General features: G+C 37.5%; 1 protein-coding gene, 1 long non-coding RNA gene and 1 pseudogene across 2 annotated transcripts in view; 1 reads left to right on the top strand and 2 right to left on the bottom strand.

Annotated features, from left to right (window-relative positions):
• Positions 1-296: 296 nt before the first annotated feature.
• Positions 297-4,569, bottom strand: LOC115282949. The gene is made up of 3 exons (XR_003904817.1): positions 4,520-4,569; positions 3,843-3,947; positions 297-348 (listed from the first exon to the last, which is right to left on the bottom strand). It is a non-coding gene; the product is annotated as an uncharacterized LOC115282949 (long non-coding RNA).
• A 551-nt stretch (positions 4,570-5,120) lies between these two features.
• LOC115281646 overlaps positions 5,121-22,117 on the bottom strand; it is a 138,891-nt gene continuing 121,894 nt past the window's right edge. The window contains exons 50-57 of the mRNA XM_029927064.1: positions 17,167-17,220; positions 15,695-15,799; positions 14,615-14,668; positions 13,194-13,298; positions 11,743-11,796; positions 10,852-10,956; positions 5,888-5,941; positions 5,121-5,233 (exon numbers count right to left, since the gene is read on the bottom strand). Of these exons, the coding sequence (XP_029782924.1) occupies positions 5,121-5,233; positions 5,888-5,941; positions 10,852-10,956; positions 11,743-11,796; positions 13,194-13,298; positions 14,615-14,668; positions 15,695-15,799; positions 17,167-17,220 (644 nt within the window). The remainder of the gene's footprint in view (positions 5,234-5,887; positions 5,942-10,851; positions 10,957-11,742; positions 11,797-13,193; positions 13,299-14,614; positions 14,669-15,694; positions 15,800-17,166; positions 17,221-22,117) is intronic.
• LOC115282625 lies at positions 17,349-20,869 on the top strand (annotated as a pseudogene).

The following is a 22,117-nucleotide window of genomic DNA, read 5'->3' as shown; positions in this document are numbered from 1 at the left end:
CATGCCAATTATTGTGGTAATATAGATTTTTGGCTGTTTTAATGGTGGAAGTGATATGCATTTTTTTTTAATGTTCCAGAGAACACAGCATATTTTACATAGAGATAAAAATTCAGTAGTTTTGTTTAAAAAGCATATAACTCAAAGCTATTCTGGATCATTGCATAAAAGGTACCATTAATATACCAAGCAGACTAATAATGTCAGTATTATAGGAATAAAATGTTTAGAAGCATAACAGAAAAGCATCAGAATGTTGCTATTTATAGTGAGTTTTTCCTATAAGCTTACACTCACCTGTGAATGGCTTTACATTTTCCATGAGTACATTCAGCTTAACCTTTGTATCTGCAAAATAATGTAAACATGAGACCCAGCCATAATGACTCAGACCCAGAAAACATTATAAAGACCTCATATTGTGGAAGAAAACACTGAAATTTATAGGTTTACTCCAGAAGAGCATGGAATTGAAGAACAGAATTTTATTTTATTTTACTAAAAATTTTTAATGTTTATTAATTTTTTGAGAGAGAGAGAGCGTGAGCATGAGCGGGGGAGGGGCGGGGGGGGGCAGGGGACACAGAATCCGAAGCAGCCTCCAGGTTCTGAGTTGCAATTCACAAAGTGCAAGATCATGACCTGAGCCAAAATAAGATGCCCAACTGACAGCCATACAGGCGCCCCAAGAATAAAATTTTATTTTTACTTATTTATTTTTATGTTTATTTATTATTGACCCAGAGAGAAACAGAGCATGAGTGGGGAGGAGCAGAGAGAGAGGGAGACACAGAATTTGCAGCAGGCTCCAGGCTCTGAGCTGTCAGCACAGAACCCGACACGGGGCTCGAACCCATGAACCCTGAGATCATGACCTGAGCCAAAGCCAGATGCTTAATCGACTGAGCCACCCAGGTGCCCCAAGAATAAAATTTTAAATATGATAAATATATAGCAAAGAAGAAGTTGCAGTATAAAATATAAAATTCTACATATAGAAGTGCTAGGAAGTTTTTTTAATTTTTTATTTTTTTTTAGTTTCATGTATACAATCTATTGATTCGACACTTCTACACATCACCCTGTGCTCATCACTACAAGTGTACTCCTTAGTTCCCATCACCTATTTCACCCATTCTCCCATCCACCTCCCCTTTGGTAACCATCAGTTTGTTCTCTATAGTTAAGAGTGTTTCTTGGTTTTCCCCTCTATTTTTTCTCCCCTGTGATCCTTTGTTTTGGCTCTTAAATTCTACACAAGTGAAATCATATGGTATTTGTCTTTCTCTGACTTATTTTGCCTAGCCTAATATCCTCTACTCCATCTGTATCATTGCAAATGGCAATATTTCATCCTTTCATGGCTGAGTAGTAGTCCATTGTACATATCCATTTACCAGGTGATGCACATTGGGCTTTTTCCATAATTTGGCTATTGTTGACAATGTATCTATAAACATCAGGGGCCACATATCCCTTTGAATTAGTATTTTTGCATTCATTGGGTAAATACCAGCAGTGCTAGAAAGGTTTAATAGCATCGCTGGTTGTGCTTTCCACTTGGCTTATTCTACTCTGGAATCTGGGAGTATACTGATGTTTGGCCGCCTTACCATTACAGGATTTAAAAGCAATGTATACTGTAACATCAATGTGTTTACCTACCTAAAATGTTGTAGGTGGCTATTTCCACACGCAACCCTTACTCAGCACATTCTTTAAGCTTCCAATTCCACAGCCACCAAGATTTCCACTCTTTTCTGAATCTCTCATCTGTGTACTTTCTGGTTGAAAATCCTTGTTTCTAGGGCCATATCACACAGCCCCCGAGGGTATCATTCCTACCTCCATCTATGTAGCCCCGCTTCTCTCTTATCCAAGGCAGTATCATTTAGTACAAATGGCAAATCTTTGAAGTTATATAAACCTAGATAAGCTTCTATTGGGTTGACATCCCCATTCTGCCACGTAGCAGCCATGTGGCTTTCGTTAAGGCAATTAATTTCTGTGACTGACTCTCAATTTCCATGTCAGAGAAACTAGGATTACTACTTATTTTTTAGAGTTATTTTGAGGACTACTGATAACATATTTCAAGTGCCACATATTGTTTGTGTATATGGTAGGCATTTAATACTTTATAATTATTGAGGAATAATGTCAGCATCATGGTAGGACAAGGTGAGCCTCCTTTTTGTCCCCTTTTTAAAAAATTTTTTAAAAAATGTCTTTCATTTATTTTTGAGAGAGAGAGAGAGAGAGAGAGAGAGAGAGAGAGAGAGAGAGAGAGAGAGAGATAGCATGAGCAGGGGAGAGGTAGAGAGAGAGGGAGACACAGAATCTGAGGCAGGCTCCAGGCTCTGAGCTGTGAGCACAGAGCCTGATGCGGGGCTCAAGCCCACAAACCGCAAGATCACGATCTGAGCTGAAGCTGGACACTCAACGGACTGAGCCACCCAGGCGCCCCTGTCCCCCTTTCTAACAACCAAATTGAGCATCTGTCCATGAACAAAAGTACCTCTGTGGGAGTTGTGGGATCCAGCACCATATGCCAAGGAACCCAGTAGGAATCTGCCCACATGGGTATTGGGTAAGAGGTAGACAGACCTTGGTACAGGCGGCAGAACCAGCAGGAACTTGCGAATCAGCCACAGCCTTTCTGTGGTTAAGAAAATCCAGAAGAGTGATGACCTGGGCAGACACCCACAGTAAGTGGGACTTTGTGAAGGTCCCCCTTTCCTGAGGAGAGGGTCCAGCACTCCACTGGAGTTTGGATGCAATGGAGAGGGTAAGAGGAATCCTGTCAGTGTGGCCCCACCCTCAAGGTCACGCAGCGCAGGGCTGCCCTAGCTGGTGGCAGTCTCTCCCGTGGGGGAAGGGAGAGCTGTGAGCGGTCGTCCAGCCACCCCAGCTGTGCGGAACGCTGCTCGAGAAGCCAGTTTCTCTCCTGCAGCACCCCAAGGGTTGAGGTGGGACCTCCGTGACTGGAGAAAGGAAGAAGGTCAGGAATAGGCAGATAATATTAAAGAGCATTCAATGGGTGTGGTTTCTGCTGACTGCCTTCAGGACTCAGTAGAGAAGCCTGTCCATGAGCTGCTGGGAGAACCTCACTCGAGGGACCCCACACCTGGCCGGGGTGGGCACCTCCAACACCCTGAGTGCTAAGCCCTTCCCGCCTCCCAACTCTGCAGCAAGCTCCTTGTGCGGGCTCCTGAGGGTGGCGGTGAGAGTAAACAGGACACACGCCAGCAGCTGGGGACAAGGGAGAAACCGCAAACTGGAGCTGTAGCTCCACCTTTTGGAAACCAGAAGAGAGGTTTCCAATAGCCGGCCTGCTGTGTTGTAAGAACCAAAGCCAGACAAGCCTAAGAATTCTCCCAGAAAGGGGAGCAAGAAGCGTGGGGCACGTGTATCCAGACAGTGTGGGAGAAAGTCCCAGATAGAAGCAGGACCAGTGAAAATACCTCCCACCTGAAGATAATCTTCAAAACACATACAGATTTGGAAAAGTGATCTCTTGTCTTTTCTGCCATTATAGCTCCTTCTTTTAGTCTAGTTAGAATTTATGGTGTTTTTCCTTTTTTTTTTTTTTTTTATCCTGACCAATTTAAAATTTTTTCCTTTAACTTTACTTTCCTTTGTTTCCTTTCTCTACCTGCTTCTTAGGTCTGTCAATTTCTAGTTGGTACCTAGGAATGTAGTCATGCAGGGGTGTCACTATTTTAACAGATTACGGATTTAAACAATAATGATCTGAGAGGATACATTTTTTCCCACATGAATACATTTGGAGGTTTTATTAGAGGAGCTCACTTTCCCTGAAGGTGGAGCCACAAACTCACCGTCAGGTGGCAGGCGATTTTTCAGGTCCTTAACTTCCTCATCCTCCAGCTCGTAACCCAAGTTTTCCAGGATGCTTTGCATTTTAGAAATGCAACACTTTCCACCTTAGGGAAGAAGGAATAGGGATAAAAATAGGAACCGACTGGCTATATTCACACACCAAATGATGAGACAAATACACAGCCCACAGCACAATAATTAAAAAAAAAAAGAAAACCAAAAACTGTTTAGGGCTACCTATGGTACATGTTGAACACATTCCACAACAGAAATTTATTGTGGAAGTTAGGAATAGAATATATTCCTCCAATCTCATCCTAGGGGTTCTTTATATAGTTTGCAGGAAGGATATATGTATATATATATATATATACACAAATATGTAGTGGCTATATATATATATATACACTCAATATATATAGCATATATATATTGAATCTGATGAATTATGTAAGATAATAACTAGAGCTCTGGAGAGCAAATAGATTTTAGAAATTTCTTCAGTTTTGGAGAACTATAAATTGTCACACTGGATGTAGTTGCATCTAAAGTAGATGTACAGGCTAATGGGATAATAAACTCAATAATTATTATATAATGATAAGGTCTTTTAAAAGCTAAAGCAAAGTCTGTAGATCTTAGTTTTACTTGCTTTCTGGTTGAGATTCTCACTTACCAGGAAAAGCTTTTATATAATCGAGCAATGTATTTTTCTCTACCTTTCCATCAGCTGTAAAATAAGACACATTTAGGTACAAAAAAAAAAATAAAGGTTATATGGACCTAGAGTAGGAAGAGCAAACTTTCATAAATACATACTTTAAAAATATCATCCTAAGTTGCATGCCTATATTTCCCAGGCCTACATACCTCTTAACAAATAAGAAAAAAATAAGACAAAGAGAAAATTTTTAATGTGGACAATCTGTCTATTCTTCTACACTGAAAGAGACACACATTTTCCCACATCCTATTTCTCCTTTTCCTTCCTTTCCTACCTGCTAATTTAGCCTTCTTTTTGTCCTTGCCCTGCTTAAGCTTCATTCACCTCAGAGTAATGATATTCTTCATGGCATGAATTAGGTTTGAAGAATACCTTGGCTTCCCAAAACAATAAATCTAAAAGCCAAAGGCCTAATATCTTTCAAACTAAGTGTTGATCTTTTTTTGTATTTTAGATTTTTATAGGAAACCAGATGGGTCCATTCTTTAGATGCGCTCACATTAGAGTTTACACTAGCACAGAGATACGCCATACATATACAAAGATACAGAAACTACCTACCAGTAATTGGCAACGTTTTCAACAGCTGCCCGAGCTCTCCATCTGTGAGCTCTATTCCCATGTCTCCCAGTACTTTGTGTAAATCCTTGGCGTCAACTTTTCCTCCTGTAAAAGATGGAAATGGTAACAGATGAGAATGGCCTACTGACTCCAAATGATGAAGTGTCTACGCTTAAAAGGGTTATCTATAGTTATCAGAAAGTATTTCTTGAGTTCTAAATTCAATACGTATTCCTAATGCTCTTAATGACCTCAGAGGAGTTAACCCGGATCACAGAAAGGACTGTATAAAGGAGGCAAAGTGACCGACGTTATGTACAGGCAGCTACCCAATTTTAGTCGTATTATCATCACTAAAATCTGTTACTCTTTGCTTTGCCTGACTTGGGAGATAGATTATCTACAATGACCACATTATTTGTATTCCTGCCAGTTTCACTATAACATTTCCTGGGTTATAGTAGATGGTAGTTAAATATTTTAAGTAAATGAACAGGTGTGTTGCCCGTTGAAATGAATCACAGAATAAAAATGAAGTTTCAGAGAATATAGAACTTGCTAGAGAGAGCGTGCAACATTTTTGCCAAAACATAAATAATCCAATGGAATCTTCATGTCATTGGAATCAAATTTTAATCATTAAAAAAGTAGAAGATAACAGTCAATGACAGAATAAGAAAACATAACCTTAAATTTGTATGTCAATGTGAAGTATTTTTTTTGTTTGTTTTACATCTTTTCACAAAACATCTTGCTCACCTGTGAATTTTTTTATTTCTTTTAGCAGTTTATGCAGATCAGCCATCCCAGAAGCTAAGAAAACATAAGCCAAAGTTCAGAAAGACACAATTGTGCACTGATAGAGAATGATTGCTAAGTAGAGCAAAATAATTAATATTTCTTCATGATTCATTGAATACACATATGCAAATTAGCATGAAATAGAAAACTATGCTCTAAAAATGTTAACTCTTAAAATTTTTAAAAATGTTTATTTATTTTTGGAGGAGACAGAGAGACAGAGCATGAGCCAGGGAGGGGCAGAGAGAGAGGGAGACACAGAATCCGAAGTGGGTTCCGCGCTCTGAGCTGTCGGCACAGAACCCAACATGGGGCTTGAACTCACAAGCTGTGAGATCATGATTTGAGCCAAAGTTGGATCTTAACCAACTGAGCCACTCAGGTGCCCCTTCAAAAATGTTAACTATTAGGGGCACCTGGGTGGCTCAGTTGGTTAAGCGTCCATCTTCGGCTCAGGTCATGATCTCATGGTTTGTGAGTTTGAGCCCCGCATCAGGCTCTGTACTGACAGCTAGGAGCCTGGAGCATGCGTCAGATTCTGTGTCTGCCTCTCCCCTGCTCACACTCTCTTTCTCTCTGTCTCACTCTCAAAAATAAATAAAGATTTTAAAAGTTAAAAAAAATGTTAGCTATTAATTTCACTATTTTCTGCTTTCTTTTAATGTCTCAACCTCCACACACCATGTAACATCTCCCTCCTCAGGCTTGTTCTCTTCAGCTCATACCACCTACCATCCCAGATCCTGGGAATAAGAGCAAAGAAGTTCCAGTTCAGAAATTTAAATCTAGCTATTTAACATTACCAGTAATGACAATGGCAAGTTAGCTTAGTTTATTGCATTTTTTTCTAATAGGTATGTTCATTATATACTCAAACATTGTGAATGCTTCTAAATGAAAAAAAATTCTAGTTTGTATTCTGTCCAGACATCCTAATTCAGTAACCACATAAGGCTTTGCACATAATAATATTAAACACTTTAAAATAAAACAGAGGGAGTGGAACATGTTAGAATGACAGAATTAGCTCTGAAATCAGTAAATTCTTCCAGGATTGCAGATACAGTATATTTTAGGGTAAGAAAAAGAAAACTTAGAAATTATGCATATTATTAGCATTTTCTTACCAAAAAATATGCCATTTATTACTATGGAACCCCATTCTTCCTTTAGGTAGTTTCCAGTATACCATCTCCACGTATTTAGTTAGCAGATTTGCACCGTGGGGGCTCTTTCTACATATATAGCACAATGTCATTTTACAGAAAACTCCCAGTTAACTATAAGTTAATGCCCATTGATCACCATAACTGGAAAGTCCTTGCAGAGAGCCTTGGAGAGTGGCTAAGAAACATGTTACTTAACTAATTCAATTCCTTATTCATTCAACAAATATTTATAAAGTATCAAGTATCTGCACATATGGGAAGGCACTAGGGGATATAGCAGTGAGCAATACAGACACGGTTCCTTCCCTTATGGAGCCTTCATGAATTACTGGTTTCACTGGGCCGAGGTAAGAAGAAAGCTCTGATCTTCTTTCAGCTTCTCTATCAGGACATGCTTTCAGAAATCTCGCTTTAATTTTTTATTCTAAGGTAGGCAGGAAAATTTGTGTTGATTTCACAGGACCGACAGCAAAGGTGTGATAGCTAATCACGTGCAGGAGACCACGGGAGCCACTGAAGGAAGCAGAGTACTACTTATTTGATCTGGGTTTGTAAATGCTTATCATTGCTCCAGATGTACATAATCTCTTCTAGCCTGAGGACTAAACCCAATGGCTTCTCACTTCTCAATTTTTATTTGGGGATCCCTCTCTGGATTTCAGTTATTTGATTTTTTTTCTCAGAAAAAAAATAGTTTGATCAATTTCTTAGCTAGGGTAATGTTTTAAAACCTTTACTCTCCATAAGTATTTATTTCCTCTTCTTCTTGGAAGCCTCATTAAAATGACAGAAAAGGAATAATAGAATATACTCATAAAAACAACAATATAGGAGATACCAGTGAATAAGAAACTTCACAAATATTTGGAGATTAGAAAGCAAGTAGTGGTAACTGATTTAGCAGAGTGGAGGAAATTATAGTCCCCTTATGAGGGGAAAAGTAATGAAAAGTCATTGAAATGGCTCTGACAGATAGTAAACTCAAATGAATAGGAAGTAAAACAAATCTTTTCTGGAGGAATGCATTTCATTTCAGGTCTCAAAGAATTCTCACGGTTAATTTTTCACACAAAAGGAAACAAGGACACCATAACTGAGAATCAGAAGAAACAACAGAGACAAAAAAAAAACCCAAAAAACAACCCCACAAACAATTCATTAACTATAATTATGAGACCAAGACTGTAAGAGAACCATGTTAATTTGAAAATATATGTAGGGAACAACAAACTAAAAACCCTATCTATGGGATTCAGAAGAGAACTAAGCAGAATTTCTGGAAATTAAAAATGAAAAACAGGGGTGCCTCAGTGGCTCAGTTGGTTAAGCGTCCAATTTCGGTTCAGGTCATGATCTCACTGTTCCTGGGTTCGAGCCCCACATTGGGCTCTGTGCAGACAGCTTGGAGCCTGGAGCCTGCTCCGGATTCAGTGCCTCCCCCTCTCTCTGCCCCTCCCCTACTCTCTCTCTCTCTCAAAAATAAACATTTAAAACCATCAAAACAAAAATAAAAACAAAAAAAATCCAAAAGGATACAAGACAAAATACAAAAAGAATACAAACAATGCAAACTATTGTTTGTATTTCTACTGAAATACAAAAACTAAAACCAAGAGGTCAATAGTAGATGTAACAGCAGGTTAGACACAGCTGAAGCACTAGTGTAGTGGAAGTCAAGTCAGGCAAAATTATTGAGAATAAAGCACAGGAAGAAAAATACAGAAAATACTGAGCAGGGACTAAGTGTCATGGAGGACAGAGGAAAATGGTTTAATCTACATTTAATTGGAGTTCTGGGGGGCGGGGGGGGGAAGACAATGGGTACAGACAATATTGGAAGAGACAATGACTGAGAATTTTCCAGATCTGATGAAAGATTCTAATTTTCAGATTCAGAAGTCCCAAAGAATCCCAGGTAGAATAAGTGGAAAAAAAAATCTTTTCTTATCTTCCACATTATAGTGAAACTTTGGAAACAAAGATAAATGTTTTAAAAGAAAAAAAAGAGTACCCTCCAAAGACCAATATATTCATAGCTGACTTTCATCAGCAACATTATAAAGCAGAAGATAATGGAATGGTATTTTCAGTGTGCTGAAAATAAAAAAAAACTGACCACCTAGAATTCTAAACCTAGAGAAAATATCTTTGAAAAATAAGGATAAAGTAAAGACATTTTTAGGCACCAAACCCTTCCCAAATCATTATGTGTCACTGGCAGACTCTAAATAAAGGAAATTACTACCAGCAGAAGAAAAATGACCCCAAATGAAAGATCTGAAGTAAGAATGAATGGCAAAGAAAAGGCAAAAGTGGTTAAATCTGGATGAATATTGGCTTTATAAAACATTGCTACTAATAATGCTATGCTGAGTTGAAAGAATACAAGATAGTATTAAAAGACATGAAGCAACATTAATATAGGGAAAGGGAAGATGGAGTTAAAATGTTCATAGGTCCTTGTACCATCCAGGAGGAAATGAATTTGGAGGGGAACTAATCTGTAGGTTTATATGATTTTCCTTAGCAAGGCTCAGAAATAGGAATGAAGATTTGAATTACTGAGGTGATCAAATGTTAGAGTTATATACAACAGGTATGACAGAGACAGTATCTGGACAGTGAAAGAAGTAAAGTTAAAAGAAGTGATGTGTTCAAAAAAATGTAGAAATGCAGGGACTAGTATTTTTGATAAATATGAGGACTATATTTCTTGGTAATTAGAGTAAGAAAATTAGAAGGCTGTTTTTGTTCGTAGGTGTGTATGTTATGTATATAATCTCTATACCCAATGTGGGACTTGAACTCACAACCCCAAGGTCAAGAGTTGCATGCTCTTCTGACTATGCCAGCTGGGTACTCCTAGAATGCTATTTGAAAGAAAGTAAAATATTGCTGGTTAAAGTTGCTATTGTAGACCAGGAAGGAATAATGAAAACTAGTGCCAAAATGCAGGAGGAGGGGTTCGGGAAGTTGGTGTATCACAAAGGTATAGAGGAACAATTGGTTCGCAACCTTGGAAACTTCCTGGATGAAATCTAAAACCGCGCCACCCCTCCCCCCAACAGAAGGCAGAAAGAGAGCAAAGAAAGAGGGACCACTCCAGATTGCTGGTGGCAGGTTTAATAAGCAAGGGAACTTACATACAAGGGTTCTCCTGGGTAGCCGCAAGATGAGTAGGTCTCTACATCTACCCTCTGGAATCTTTAAGTTCATACAGAGGTCTTTACCGGGTTCAGTCAAGTATACTATCCAGATGGTTTTGAAACACATTGTTCTTTCAAGACAACATCCTTGAATATGGCTCTCACTGTGGGAATGGTCGGCAGAGCATAGACCCCAGGGACAGGGGAGGGAGTGAGGAGCCGCTGGTGGCCTGGGTCCAGCTCGTTGGTCAACCAGTAGTCACACCCTTTTGATCACTTCTCCAACAGGATCCTACAGCTGGGTGATATGACTTTTAAGAGATATTTAAATCATGTAGCTAATCTGAAATTAGCAACCTCTTCCCTCTGGGCAATAAGCCCTCCTTCAGCTTCTTTCAAGTAAATACTTATCACTTATAACTCACTCTAACACATGTGCCATGTACCCTGAGATTGAAGAAAATACACTGAATCAAAGTATTCTTTTATGTTTAAAGAGTTAAAAAGTCATATTAGTACCCAAACGGATCTAGTTCCAGGAATTCTCATACATAAGCTTTTAAGACAAAATTTCCCTTAAGAGGCCTCTAATATCTATGATGCTCACCATCAGTTGGTAGGTTTTGTGATAAATCTTTAAGTTTGTTTTCTGGGAACTTGATTTTCATTTTTTCTAAAATGTTTTCCAGGTCACTGACATCAACTTTCCCACCTAAAGAAAGAATTGGGAGTACAAGAGAAATTTAATGCCTTCTCCAAAGGAGAAAAATTTCAATTCATCTCCACGCACTAAAAATATCAGTGAATGAACACATTCAAATACACAAAGGTGGACAAAGTGAAATTATAAATGTAACCTCTTTCTTGGTCTGGAGGACAATCCTACAAAGTACAAATTCATTCTCCAGTGAGTTATAACGGCAGAGACAACCAAGTAAAAATGTTTTTCTCTGGTAGACAGGGCATAAATGCTGAGTTTCATTCTTCTAGTCAGTGAAATGCCCTGAACAACTGACAATTCTTTTTTTAAGTTTCATTTATTTTGAAAGAGAAAGAGAAAGAGAGAGGAGATCATAAGTGGGACTGGGAGTGGAAAGAGAGAGGGAGAGAGAGAGAATCCCAAGCAGGCTCCATGCTGTCAGTACAGACCCCAACATGGGGCTTGATCTCAGGAACCTCAAGATCATGACCTGAGCTGACACCAAGAGTCACATGCTTAACTGACTGAGGCACCCAGGTGTCCCTACCAATTGTTTACTTCATGTTTTCTATGTAGACCTGGATTTAAATATGTTCTTAAATTAAATTTGACAAAAATCAAACTTACTAAACAGCAAAATGAAAGAATTTGAACAAGGCAGCTATATTCACAACAGCAAAATAGATACAAAATCAGTTCATATAAGAGGTGGTAAGAGCCACAAGAGAACAGCTAAATGATAATGCAAATGTGACACAGGAGAATCTTATTTATCTTTCTTGTCATCATGTTACTCACTGTTGAACGATTTCAAGCAATCTAGCAATCTATTTTCATATATGTTTCCATCATCTGTAAGAAAAGGCACAATTGACATCACAGATAACGTGACACAGAGGTTTAAAGAGACAGTACAAACATGTCATTTCACAAAGACACTTTAAAGTGATTGGCTTTAGAGATAACTCTGATTTTTACCCTCCAATGAATCTGAAACCATGGACTGAAGAAATGCTGTGTGTGGTCAAGTGCAAAGCCAATAATTAGTGGCAGGCACCATAATGGAATATGAACATATTTTTCTTTCACTTTCTTGACTTTTCCTTCTTTCTCCTACCCTCTTACTCTTCCCACCCTCACTTTTTTCTTACATCTCTCAGCTTAACTTTTAGTTTTGAGGGTGAAACCAAAAGAGCTTTTAAAGGTAGGATTCAAGAAAATAGAGTTGCTGACTCCCAAAGAAAGAACTAATTACACTTCCTAAAGGATGAACAAGGTTATGGTAAAATTACTTAGACATTCTTTTTGTTGTTGTTTTAAAGTTAGGAATATGTAATAATTATAGTTTAAAAAATTTATTTAGATTCAAGTAGTTCACAAAAAATGTAGTATTGGTTCACCACTTATATATAACACCCAGTGCTCATCCCAACAAGGGCCCTCCCTTAATGCCCATCACCCATTTAGTCCATCTCCCCACACACCTCTTCTCTAGCAACCCTTAGTTTGTTCTCTGCATTTAAGTCTTTTATGGTTTGGGCAGAAGACGTGAATAGACACTTCTCCAGATGGCTAACAGACACATGAAAAAATGCTCAACATCACTCATCATCAGAGAAATACAAATCAAAACCACAATAAGATACCACCTCACACCTGTCAGAATGGCTAAAATTAACAACTCAGGAAGCAACAGATGTTGGTGAGGATGCAGAGGAAGGGGACCACTTTTGCACTGTTGGTGGGGATGTAAAATGGTGCAGCCACTCTGGAAAACAGTATGGAGGCTCCTCAAAAAATTAAAAGTAGAACTACTCTATGACCCAGCAATTGCACTTCCAGGTATTTATCCAAAGGATACAAAATTGCCAATTCAAAGGGGTGCATGCACCCCAATGTTTATAGCAGTGCTATCAACAACAGCCAGATTATGGAAAGAGCCCAAATGTCCATTGACTGATGAATGGATAATTATGTGCTGTATATACGCAATGGAATTACTCAGTGGCCAGAAAGAATAAAATCTTGCCATTTACAACAGTGTGGATGGAACTAGCCCGTATTATGTTAAGTGAAATACGCCAGTCAGAGAAAGACAAATACATGATTTCACTCATATGAGGAATTTAAGAAGCAAAACAGAGGAACATAGGGGAACAGAAGGAAAAATAAGTATAGCTTTTTTTTAAAGCGGTCTTAAATACCCAGACCCTTCCCTTGAAAGCTCTAATAGTATTTGAAATGTTTACCATCAACTTGAAGATTTTTCACCAGTTCCAGGTATTCTTTAGGTGTGAATTCTATCCCAATGTCTTCCAGCATATTTTTCAGATCTTTGACATTAACTCTTTCTCCTTCAGAAAACAGAAATGGCAAGTACAGTTGACATTATTAAGAATTACCTAAGTATTAAAAAAGATGAAATAAAACTGCCCATGTTTATACATCACCCTCCCCAACTGCTAGATGAAAGACCAAGGCACAGCAAGGCCTGCTCAGTGGGGTAATGGGCAGGCAGAGAATTAGAATGGATTCCTCTGACCCTTGTGAAAGATGCACTTTCATAACATTGGGGATAAGAAAGCACAATTCTCAGTAAAGTGGGGTTTTCGGTAATTGTCTTGAAAATTAGAATATAAAGGTTAACTTAATATTGCTCTCTGTTCCTCCCTCCCCCCAGAGCATTAGGTTATTTGGACAATATACCCTAGTTTTTACTTCAACAATTGTTATGGTGATCTAGATAAAGGATTGGTGAGCTTTATCTGTAAGGGAGAGACTGTAAATATTTTAGGCTCTGCAGGGTATAGCGCCTTTGTTGCAGCTTCTCAGTTCTGCTGTTGTAGCACAAAATCAGCCATTAATAATACATAAATGAAGAATAGAAGTGTGTTCTAATAAAATTTTATTTATAAAAAGAGGCAGAGGACTAGATTTGGTCCGTGGGCTGTAGTTTGTCCTTGATATAGATTTTCAGTTTTCTTCAGTGGTGACGATCAGAAGCATTATTATAGGCAAGTATTTTAGAGGATATAGGACTTGCTACTGAGAAATGAATTTTAATCCAGACAATCCAAAGACTGACTTTAGACAATTAGACATAAGCACTTGGAACAACATCTTTGTAACCACCATCTAGGTGAGAAACAGAACATGACACACTCCGGGGGGTCTCTCATACTCTTCCCAATCCCTATCCACGGTCTTTCTGCAGAGGTAATCACTATTCTGACTTTTTGGACAATGATTTCTTGCTTTTCTTTATACATTTCTCACAATGATCTTAAAAAAACAAGTCCTAGAACCTGCACATAACTAGGGCTAGGGAACACTGCACACTATGACAGCATTTTTATAGAGGCAGAGGAAGCAAAATGAAAGACTATGTTGTTATTATATAAGTAACAAAACTGTGATTTTTAAAAAGACAAATGGACAATAAAAATTCAGAATAATGCTATCTCAAAAAGTAATGAGGCATGGTAAAGAATAAGGAAACAACCATGTGTTGGTTGATGCAATGATATTAGAAATATTCTAGTTATTTCATTGAGGTGGAGTCATGGAAATTAGTACTATCTTCTGGATTTATGTGTTTAGTGAAAAGACAAGATGGGAAAATGTCATTATAGAATTAGAATTTTAATCTTTATGATAACTTTTAACTTGCCTGTAACTGCTTTCACATCACTCATCACTTTTTTCAGAGAAACATTTCCATCAGCTGTAATACAAAACAAAAAAATTCAGATGATGATATAAGACTTAGAAAAATTGGGCCCTAGGCCCAGTGAAAGTCCATATATTCTACTAAATAATTTGTGTCCACTAAATCTATGTATCCTGGTTTGAGTGCTTGATTCCTATTAGTAAGAACAATGGCATTTGGCTCATGTTCCTTGAACACAGGGTCTGACTATGACAAATGTACTATCTCCAGTTCTTAGGAGTTCAGATACTTTAAGTATGGAAAAATATATCATTCATAAAAACCAGTTGCTTTTGTTTTATTTCTGGCGAACTTTACATCTAGCATAGATACTGAGCAAGGGACTTTACATCTTCCATCTATTTGCAATTAACTTTTCTTGAGTGTTTTAAACTCCTGTATCTGTCTCAAAATGGTGGTGACATGGGGTATTGGGTATAATATTAATGGTAGAAATATTAATCATGTTCTACTACTTCCAATATGCATATTTTTCTCTCAATTACTTCAGGCTCTCTTGGTTAGACATTCATTCATTTTTCCCACTGTTCCCATGTTTGTTTCTCTCTACCATTCTCTGGCATCACAACAGCTGTGAATATCCCGTCTGCGTTAATCATTGTTGAGGAGGATGATAATTTCAGATGAATAAAAATGAAAACAGACAGGCTTTCTTCTTAGTTTAAGACCAAATTCTTTAGATGCCTGGATGGCTCAGTTGGTTAAGTGTCCGACTCTTGATTTCAAGTCAGGTTATGATCTCATGGTTCATGGGATTGAGCTCTGCCTCAGTCTCTGCACTAACAGCATGGAGCCTACTTATGATTCTCTTTCTTCCTCTCTCTATGCCCTTTACCCACTTGTAGGCACACATTTTCTGTCTCTCAAAATAAATAAATAAACTTAAAAAAACAAGTTTTTCTCTATGATTCTTAAAAATATCTTAAACTCCTCAAATCAGTCTAGTTTTAGAAATTCTTATACATGATCCCAAGATTCTAAGTTCTCCCCAAAGGTGATAGAATTATTTACACTGCTCACCATCAAGAGGTTGGTTTTGTATAACATTTTTAAGTTCCTTATTTTTGAGTTTGATCCCCATGCTCCCCAGAACTGTGTTCAGGCTATTGGCATCAATCTTTCCTCCTTAGAAAGGGATGGAGATGTCAGAAAAAAACAAAAAGACACAATATGAAAAATACTTCTTGTTCTGATGAGTTAAATCAACTTTCAATAGGTCTGGATGCTAGTTATAGTGTCAACTGAAATTACCTTACTGGAAAATGGTTTAGCAATGACTATCATGATTCTTCAAAATTTTTGTAACCCTTAGCCCATTAATTCCACTTTTGGGAATGCAGAAAAAGCTTATGCCACAGGGGAGAGAGAAGTGTTTATTACAGTCTTATTTAAAATACTAAGAAAGAAAAGAAGAGAGAGAGAGAGAGAGAGAGAGAGAGAGAGAGAGAGAGAGAGGGAAAGAAAGAAAGAAAGAAAGAAAGAAAGAAAGAAAGAAAGAAAGAAAGAAAGAAAGAAAGAAAGAAAGATCCAGAATTTAAATATCTAACGACAGGGTATTGATAACCAAACCATTACATCTTCATTCCATGGAAAAGTGCATAGCCATAACTGCTACAAAAGGTGATTGCCACAGGAAAATAATGTTACTTTATAGGGTGAAGCTATATCATACAAGCATTTAACATATAGGAATTAAAATCATATGTCCAGTAAAAATATACATAAAATGAACAATGTAAATAATGTATGTGATTCTGACATTCCACAGCCAGCAAGCACATAAACAGAGTGAACCCAGGTGGACAACATCAATTTATTATTCCAGCAGATGGATTCATCCCCCCTATGCCTATCATTATTGCAAGCATCTTAAGTCAATGTGATTCTAGTATTAGATACAATTTTTAGTATATTATGGCTCTTAGGCAAGTCAACCACTTTATCTAACTGCTTAACTATAACCATATTCCATCACTGGAAGAGTATGTTTGACTTATCAAGACTAGTACATTGGTGTCTTTTATGGAGTCTTCCAATGGAATGTCAGAGCACTTTTGACTCCATGAGATTATTGCTATTTTAACTATACAGGGCTTCAAAATATTAAGAGTGGTCATGATTGGATAGTAGGATTATGGATGATCATTTTTCCTTTAATTTATATTCAGTGAGCACATGACACATTTAATATTGAAAAAAAATCAGAAGAAAACAATTCAGAGCTAAGCATCATGATGGTTATTTTCAGCACTGTGAAGACTAAAAGGCTAATTAGACCTATCAAAAGTGCATAGAAAGACAATTGTGGAGATACTTAGGACTGATTCCTTGGACTCTGATCCCGGGATCAAGCCTCTAATAGCACCCAAAAAAGAGATTAATATATAGAAGAAATGGCAGAGGAATCATGATCCAATAACTAGGTAAAAAATACAAATACAAAGATTAAAAGTCTCAATTTTATATACTTTCTCATTACATTTTCTACCTACCTTTGAAAGACTTCAAAGCTGACAGCAATCTATTCTGAAAAATTTTCTTATCATCTGTAAGAAAAGGTACAGTTCAGGTTAGGGAATGAATCACAAATAGATATAGAGGTCAGACTTTCCTTTGTGTGACTAACTTTAGAAATCTATCCATTTTCACCTTCAAATCATGATGAAGTTAAGCAATGAAAAAGTTCTTGCTATGGTATAGAGTAGCAGTATGGTTTAGAGGTAAAGAGCCTGGGTTCAAATTCTTGCTCTGCTGCTGACTAGTTTTGTGGCCTTTAGCAAATGATTTAGCCCTTCTGTGCCACAGTTTCCTCCTCTGTAAAATGGGCATCAGGTGTCATCATAGTGTGTGGTGTGGACAGACCCTGGAACATCATTAGGGCTCAACAAATGTTAGCTATTATTGTTACTAGAATTACTCTTTCACTCCCAAGGCAACTGTTGATTTATATGCTACAGAGGTGAACCTCACATACTCATATTTTCCTGTTCTATTTTTGGCTCTTCTCATGCCTTATTTCAATCACATTTCTAATGTTTCCTTTACTTCTTAATCTTAAAGTTTGTCAGATCAGTGGCCTAATGAGCAACAACAGGAATTTGCCTGTTCCTTTTTTTCTTGTTCCTTTCTTTCTTTTTCAATAGCACTTAATGTTTAAAAAGCAGGTGATTATTTGTCTGTGTTTTGCATCTTCAGTATCTGATTCACTTCCTGCAGGTGTTCTCTTGGTTGGTTTGTTTTGTTTTTGAGAGAATTCGTAAGTGCAGGAAGGCCTTTGCCAGAAAAAATCTTTAGTAAATAAAGAGAATTCTGGTCCTGGGGAGATCTGAGATAATTTCTAGCATCTCCTGAACTTTTCCTCTGTCCCCACCCCTCTCTGCCCCTCCTCGATTCATTCTCTCTCTCTCTCTCTCTCTCTCTCAAAAATCAACTTAAAATCTTAAAAATAAATAAATTTTAAAATAAGTAAAGAAAGAACAGCTCCTGGTTTCACTTAACTGTTCTATGGGAGTTGTTCTTTTTAGTTTTTATATCATTTATTCCTGCTCTAATCTTTATTATTTCCTTCCTCCTGAAGCTCAGTTTTGAAAGGATGCCACAATTCTCTCCTTTTGTTTATGAATGGTGTTTCTCTTTTCCTTTAAGCACAAAAGCTCAACATCTTCACAAATTGAGCTTTAAAAAGCATCTTCTTAACAAAGGCCTATTTATACAAGTAACTCTTATACCAGCTCCTAGGAAATTAAATTTTTAGACATTATTATACCAGTTTGGAAGTTAGCAAAACCTTCAAGCACAAGCCTTATGGCAGCTGGTACCAGAGGTTTCAGAATGAGAAAGGGTGAAGGGAGCTTGAACAGGCTACAGGTGAAACCCCTCCAGCATACAGGAGCCTCTCTGTGGAAATGCAGCATTATTCTGACTACAAAGATGAGTCTGGGTTTCCACAGCCTCCATCTATGAACACTGCACAGTTATGATGAAGCCATGAAAACCAAGGCTGAAGCTACTATCCCTTTGATTCCTGGCAGAGATGGGGATTTTGTGGGTTAGAATAATTTTGATGATGCTGACCAACTGAGGATACAAAATGAAGGAATTTTCATGTTAATTCTTTTTCATGGCATGCCCCTTTAACTGGATTGGGTGTTTTATGTCTTCTGCTTGACCACCTCAGCTGCAGGAAGGTATGAGACCATTTTAGGATATGGTCTCTCTCAAATTAAGTGGATCTTGATTGTCAAGTTTTATACCTGTTTCTCTGGATATTCTGATGGTCTTACTGGGCTTTGGCAGGTGTTCCTGATTTTAGGCTTTGTCTTGTTTCTCAGAGCTGACATCAGAGAGCCTGATGAAGGACTCAAACTCACAACTGCAAGATCATGACCTTAGCTGAAGTCAGATGCTTTATGAACTGAATCACCCAGGCGCCCCTTATTTAAAAAAAAATTTTATTTAAATCCTAGTTAACATATAATGTAATAATGGTTACAGGAGTGGAATTTAGTGATTCATCACTTACATATTACACCCAGTGCTCATCCCAACAAGTGCCCTCCTTAATGCCCATCCCCCATTTAGCCCATCTCCCCATCCAATACTCCTCTAGCAACTCTCAGTTTGTTCTCTATATTTAAGAATCTTTTATGGGGGCACCTGGGTGGTGGTTAAGTGTTTGACTTCAGATTAGGTCATGATCTCACAACCTGTGGGTTCAAGCCCCACGTCCAGCTCTGTGCTTATAGCTCAGAGCCTGGAGTCTGCTTCAGATTCTGTGTCTCCCTCTCTCTCTGCTCCTCCTCTGCTCACATTCTGTCTTTCTCACTCTCAAAAATAAACATTAAAAAAATTTTTTTAAAGAATCTTTTATGATTTGCCTCCTTCTCTGTTTTTAATCTTATTTTTCCTTCCCTTTCTCTATGTTCATATGCTTTGTTTCTTAAATTCCACATATGAATGAAATCCTATGATATTTATCTTTCTCTTACTTTGCTTAGCATAATACATTGTACCTCCATCCATGTTGTTGCAAATGGCAAAATTTCATTCTTTTTGATCACTAAATAGTATTCTGTTGTATATATATTCCCTATCTTCTTTATCCATTCATCAGTTGATGGACATTTGGGCTCTTTCCATAATTTGGCTGTTGTTGACAGTGCTGCTAAAAACATTGGGGTGCATGCACCCCTTTGAATCAGCAATTTTGTATCCTTTGGATAAATACCTGGAAGTGCAATTGCTGGGTCATAGAGTAGTTCTACTTTTAATTTTTTGAAGAACCTCCATACTGTTTTCCAGCGTGGCTGCATCCCCACCAACAGTGCAAAAGTGGTCCCCTTCCTCTGCATCCTCACCAACATCTGTTGTTTCCTGAGTTGTTAATTTTAGCCATTCTGACAGGTGTGAGGTGGTATTTCATTGTGGTTTTGATTTGTATTTCCCTGATGATGAGTGATGTTGAGCATTTTTTCATGTGTCTGTTAGCCATCTGGATGTCTTCATTGGAAAACTATATGTTCATCTTTTGCCCATTTCTTCACTGGATTATTTGTTTTTTGGATTTTGAGTTTGATAAGTTCTTTATAGATTTTTAGAAGCTGGTTCTTTTAAAAGATCAGCAAAATTGATAAACTAACTAGATGCATTAAGCGAGAGAGAACCCAAACAAAATCACCAATGAACGAGAAGAAATAACAACACCATATAAATACAAACAATTATAAGAGAATATTAGGAAAAGAGTGGTGGTGATGGTGGAGGGCACTTAAGGGGAAGAGCACTGGGTGTTGTATGGAAAACAATTTGACAATAAAATATTATGGAGAAAAAAAAAGAGAATATTAGGAAAACTACACGCCAACAAATTAGACAACTGAAAAGAAATGGATAAATTCCTAGAAACATATAACCCATCGAAACTGAAGCAGGAATAAATAGAAAATTTGAACTGATTACCAGCATGGAGATTAAAAACTCCCAACGAACAAGGGACCAGGATCAGATGGCTTCACAGATAAATCTTATCAAACATTTAAAGAATAGTTAATACCTATTCTACTCAAACTATTCCAAAAAATAGAAGAAAAAATTCCAAATTTCTTTTATTAGGCGAGTATCGCCCTGATACTAAAATTGGATAAAGACACCACTGCCAACATCTCTGATAAACACAGATGCAAAGGTCTTCAATAAAATGCTAGCAAACAGAACCCAGCAATGCATTTAAAAAATCATTCACCATGATCAAGTGGGATTTGTTCCCAGGATGCAAGGGTGGTTCAATATTCAAAATCAATCAAGGTCATATATCACATCAATAAGAGAAAGGATAAAAACCATATGATCATCTCAGTGGATGCAGAAAAAGCATAAGGTACAATATCTATCTATTCATGACAAAAGCCCTCAACAAAATAGTTTTAGAGGGAACATACCTCAACATAATAAAGGCCATATATAAAAAAATCCATGACTAACAAAGACAAGGATGTCCATTCTCACCACTTTAATTCAACATAGCACTGGAAGTCCTAGTCACAGCAATTAGACAACAAAAAGAAATAAAATGCATACAAACTGGTAAGGAAGAAGTAAAACTCACTATTTGCAGATGACATGATACTATATATAGAAAACCTTGGAGCCTGTGGTTTCTGATTGCTGAGGAGGCCCCTGGAAAGAAAGTGTGCAAGCTAATTTTGAGCTGCCTCTTTTTGTGGTCTTAAGAAACCAGAGCACCTGCAGTCTGACTATTACCTTCTACGTTTCTGTAGACGTGTCTTGTGTATACTCCTCACCATGGCTCAGCTCCAGACAAGCTTCTTCACACATGTCTGGACTTGTTCAAAATCTTCAGACATGCTTTTGAAAAACTTTTTTTTGGTAGGGGGTGGCCAGGATCTGCATCAGCATGGAGCCTGATGTGGAGCTTGAACTCATGAACCATGAGTTCATGACCTCAGCCAAAATCAAGAGCCAAACACTTAGCCAGTTGAGCCACCCAGGTACCCCAGATATTCTGATATGTAGGTACTTCTAAATTACAAGACTGTCATATTGTCTTCTTGTTGAAAAACTCTTGAACGGGAATAAGAATTATTCTTGTAATGGGAGCTTGGCAATGCCAGTATATGGGTGTTTGTTTTTACTGAAACAGTGGTATATTTTTCTGAATTTGTAGATTTTTGTATAAATCAAATAATTAAGTCATTGCTCTTAAGTTGAAGATGGAAATGATTCAGATTTCAGATTTTTAGAAAGTAAAAATCCAAATAATCTTCTTTCAGAAGTATTTTGGCTAATAAATGCAGAAAGAATGAAGAATTTTTACCATTTCATAACTCCAAATGAAATAATGGGTGTAAGTAGTGATTATCAATAGCTGCTAAAACCATTAATTTCGTAAAAGGCTTACAGAGAATATTATGATGGATGGGATCA

The sequence above is a fragment of the Suricata suricatta genome, chromosome 17 (genome assembly GCF_006229205.1).
Source record: "Suricata suricatta isolate VVHF042 chromosome 17, meerkat_22Aug2017_6uvM2_HiC, whole genome shotgun sequence".
Classification (NCBI taxonomy): Eukaryota; Metazoa; Chordata; class Mammalia; order Carnivora; family Herpestidae; genus Suricata; species Suricata suricatta.
The sequence above is the reverse complement of the archived record's forward strand: the minus strand, read 5'-3'. Positions and strand labels throughout refer to the sequence as shown.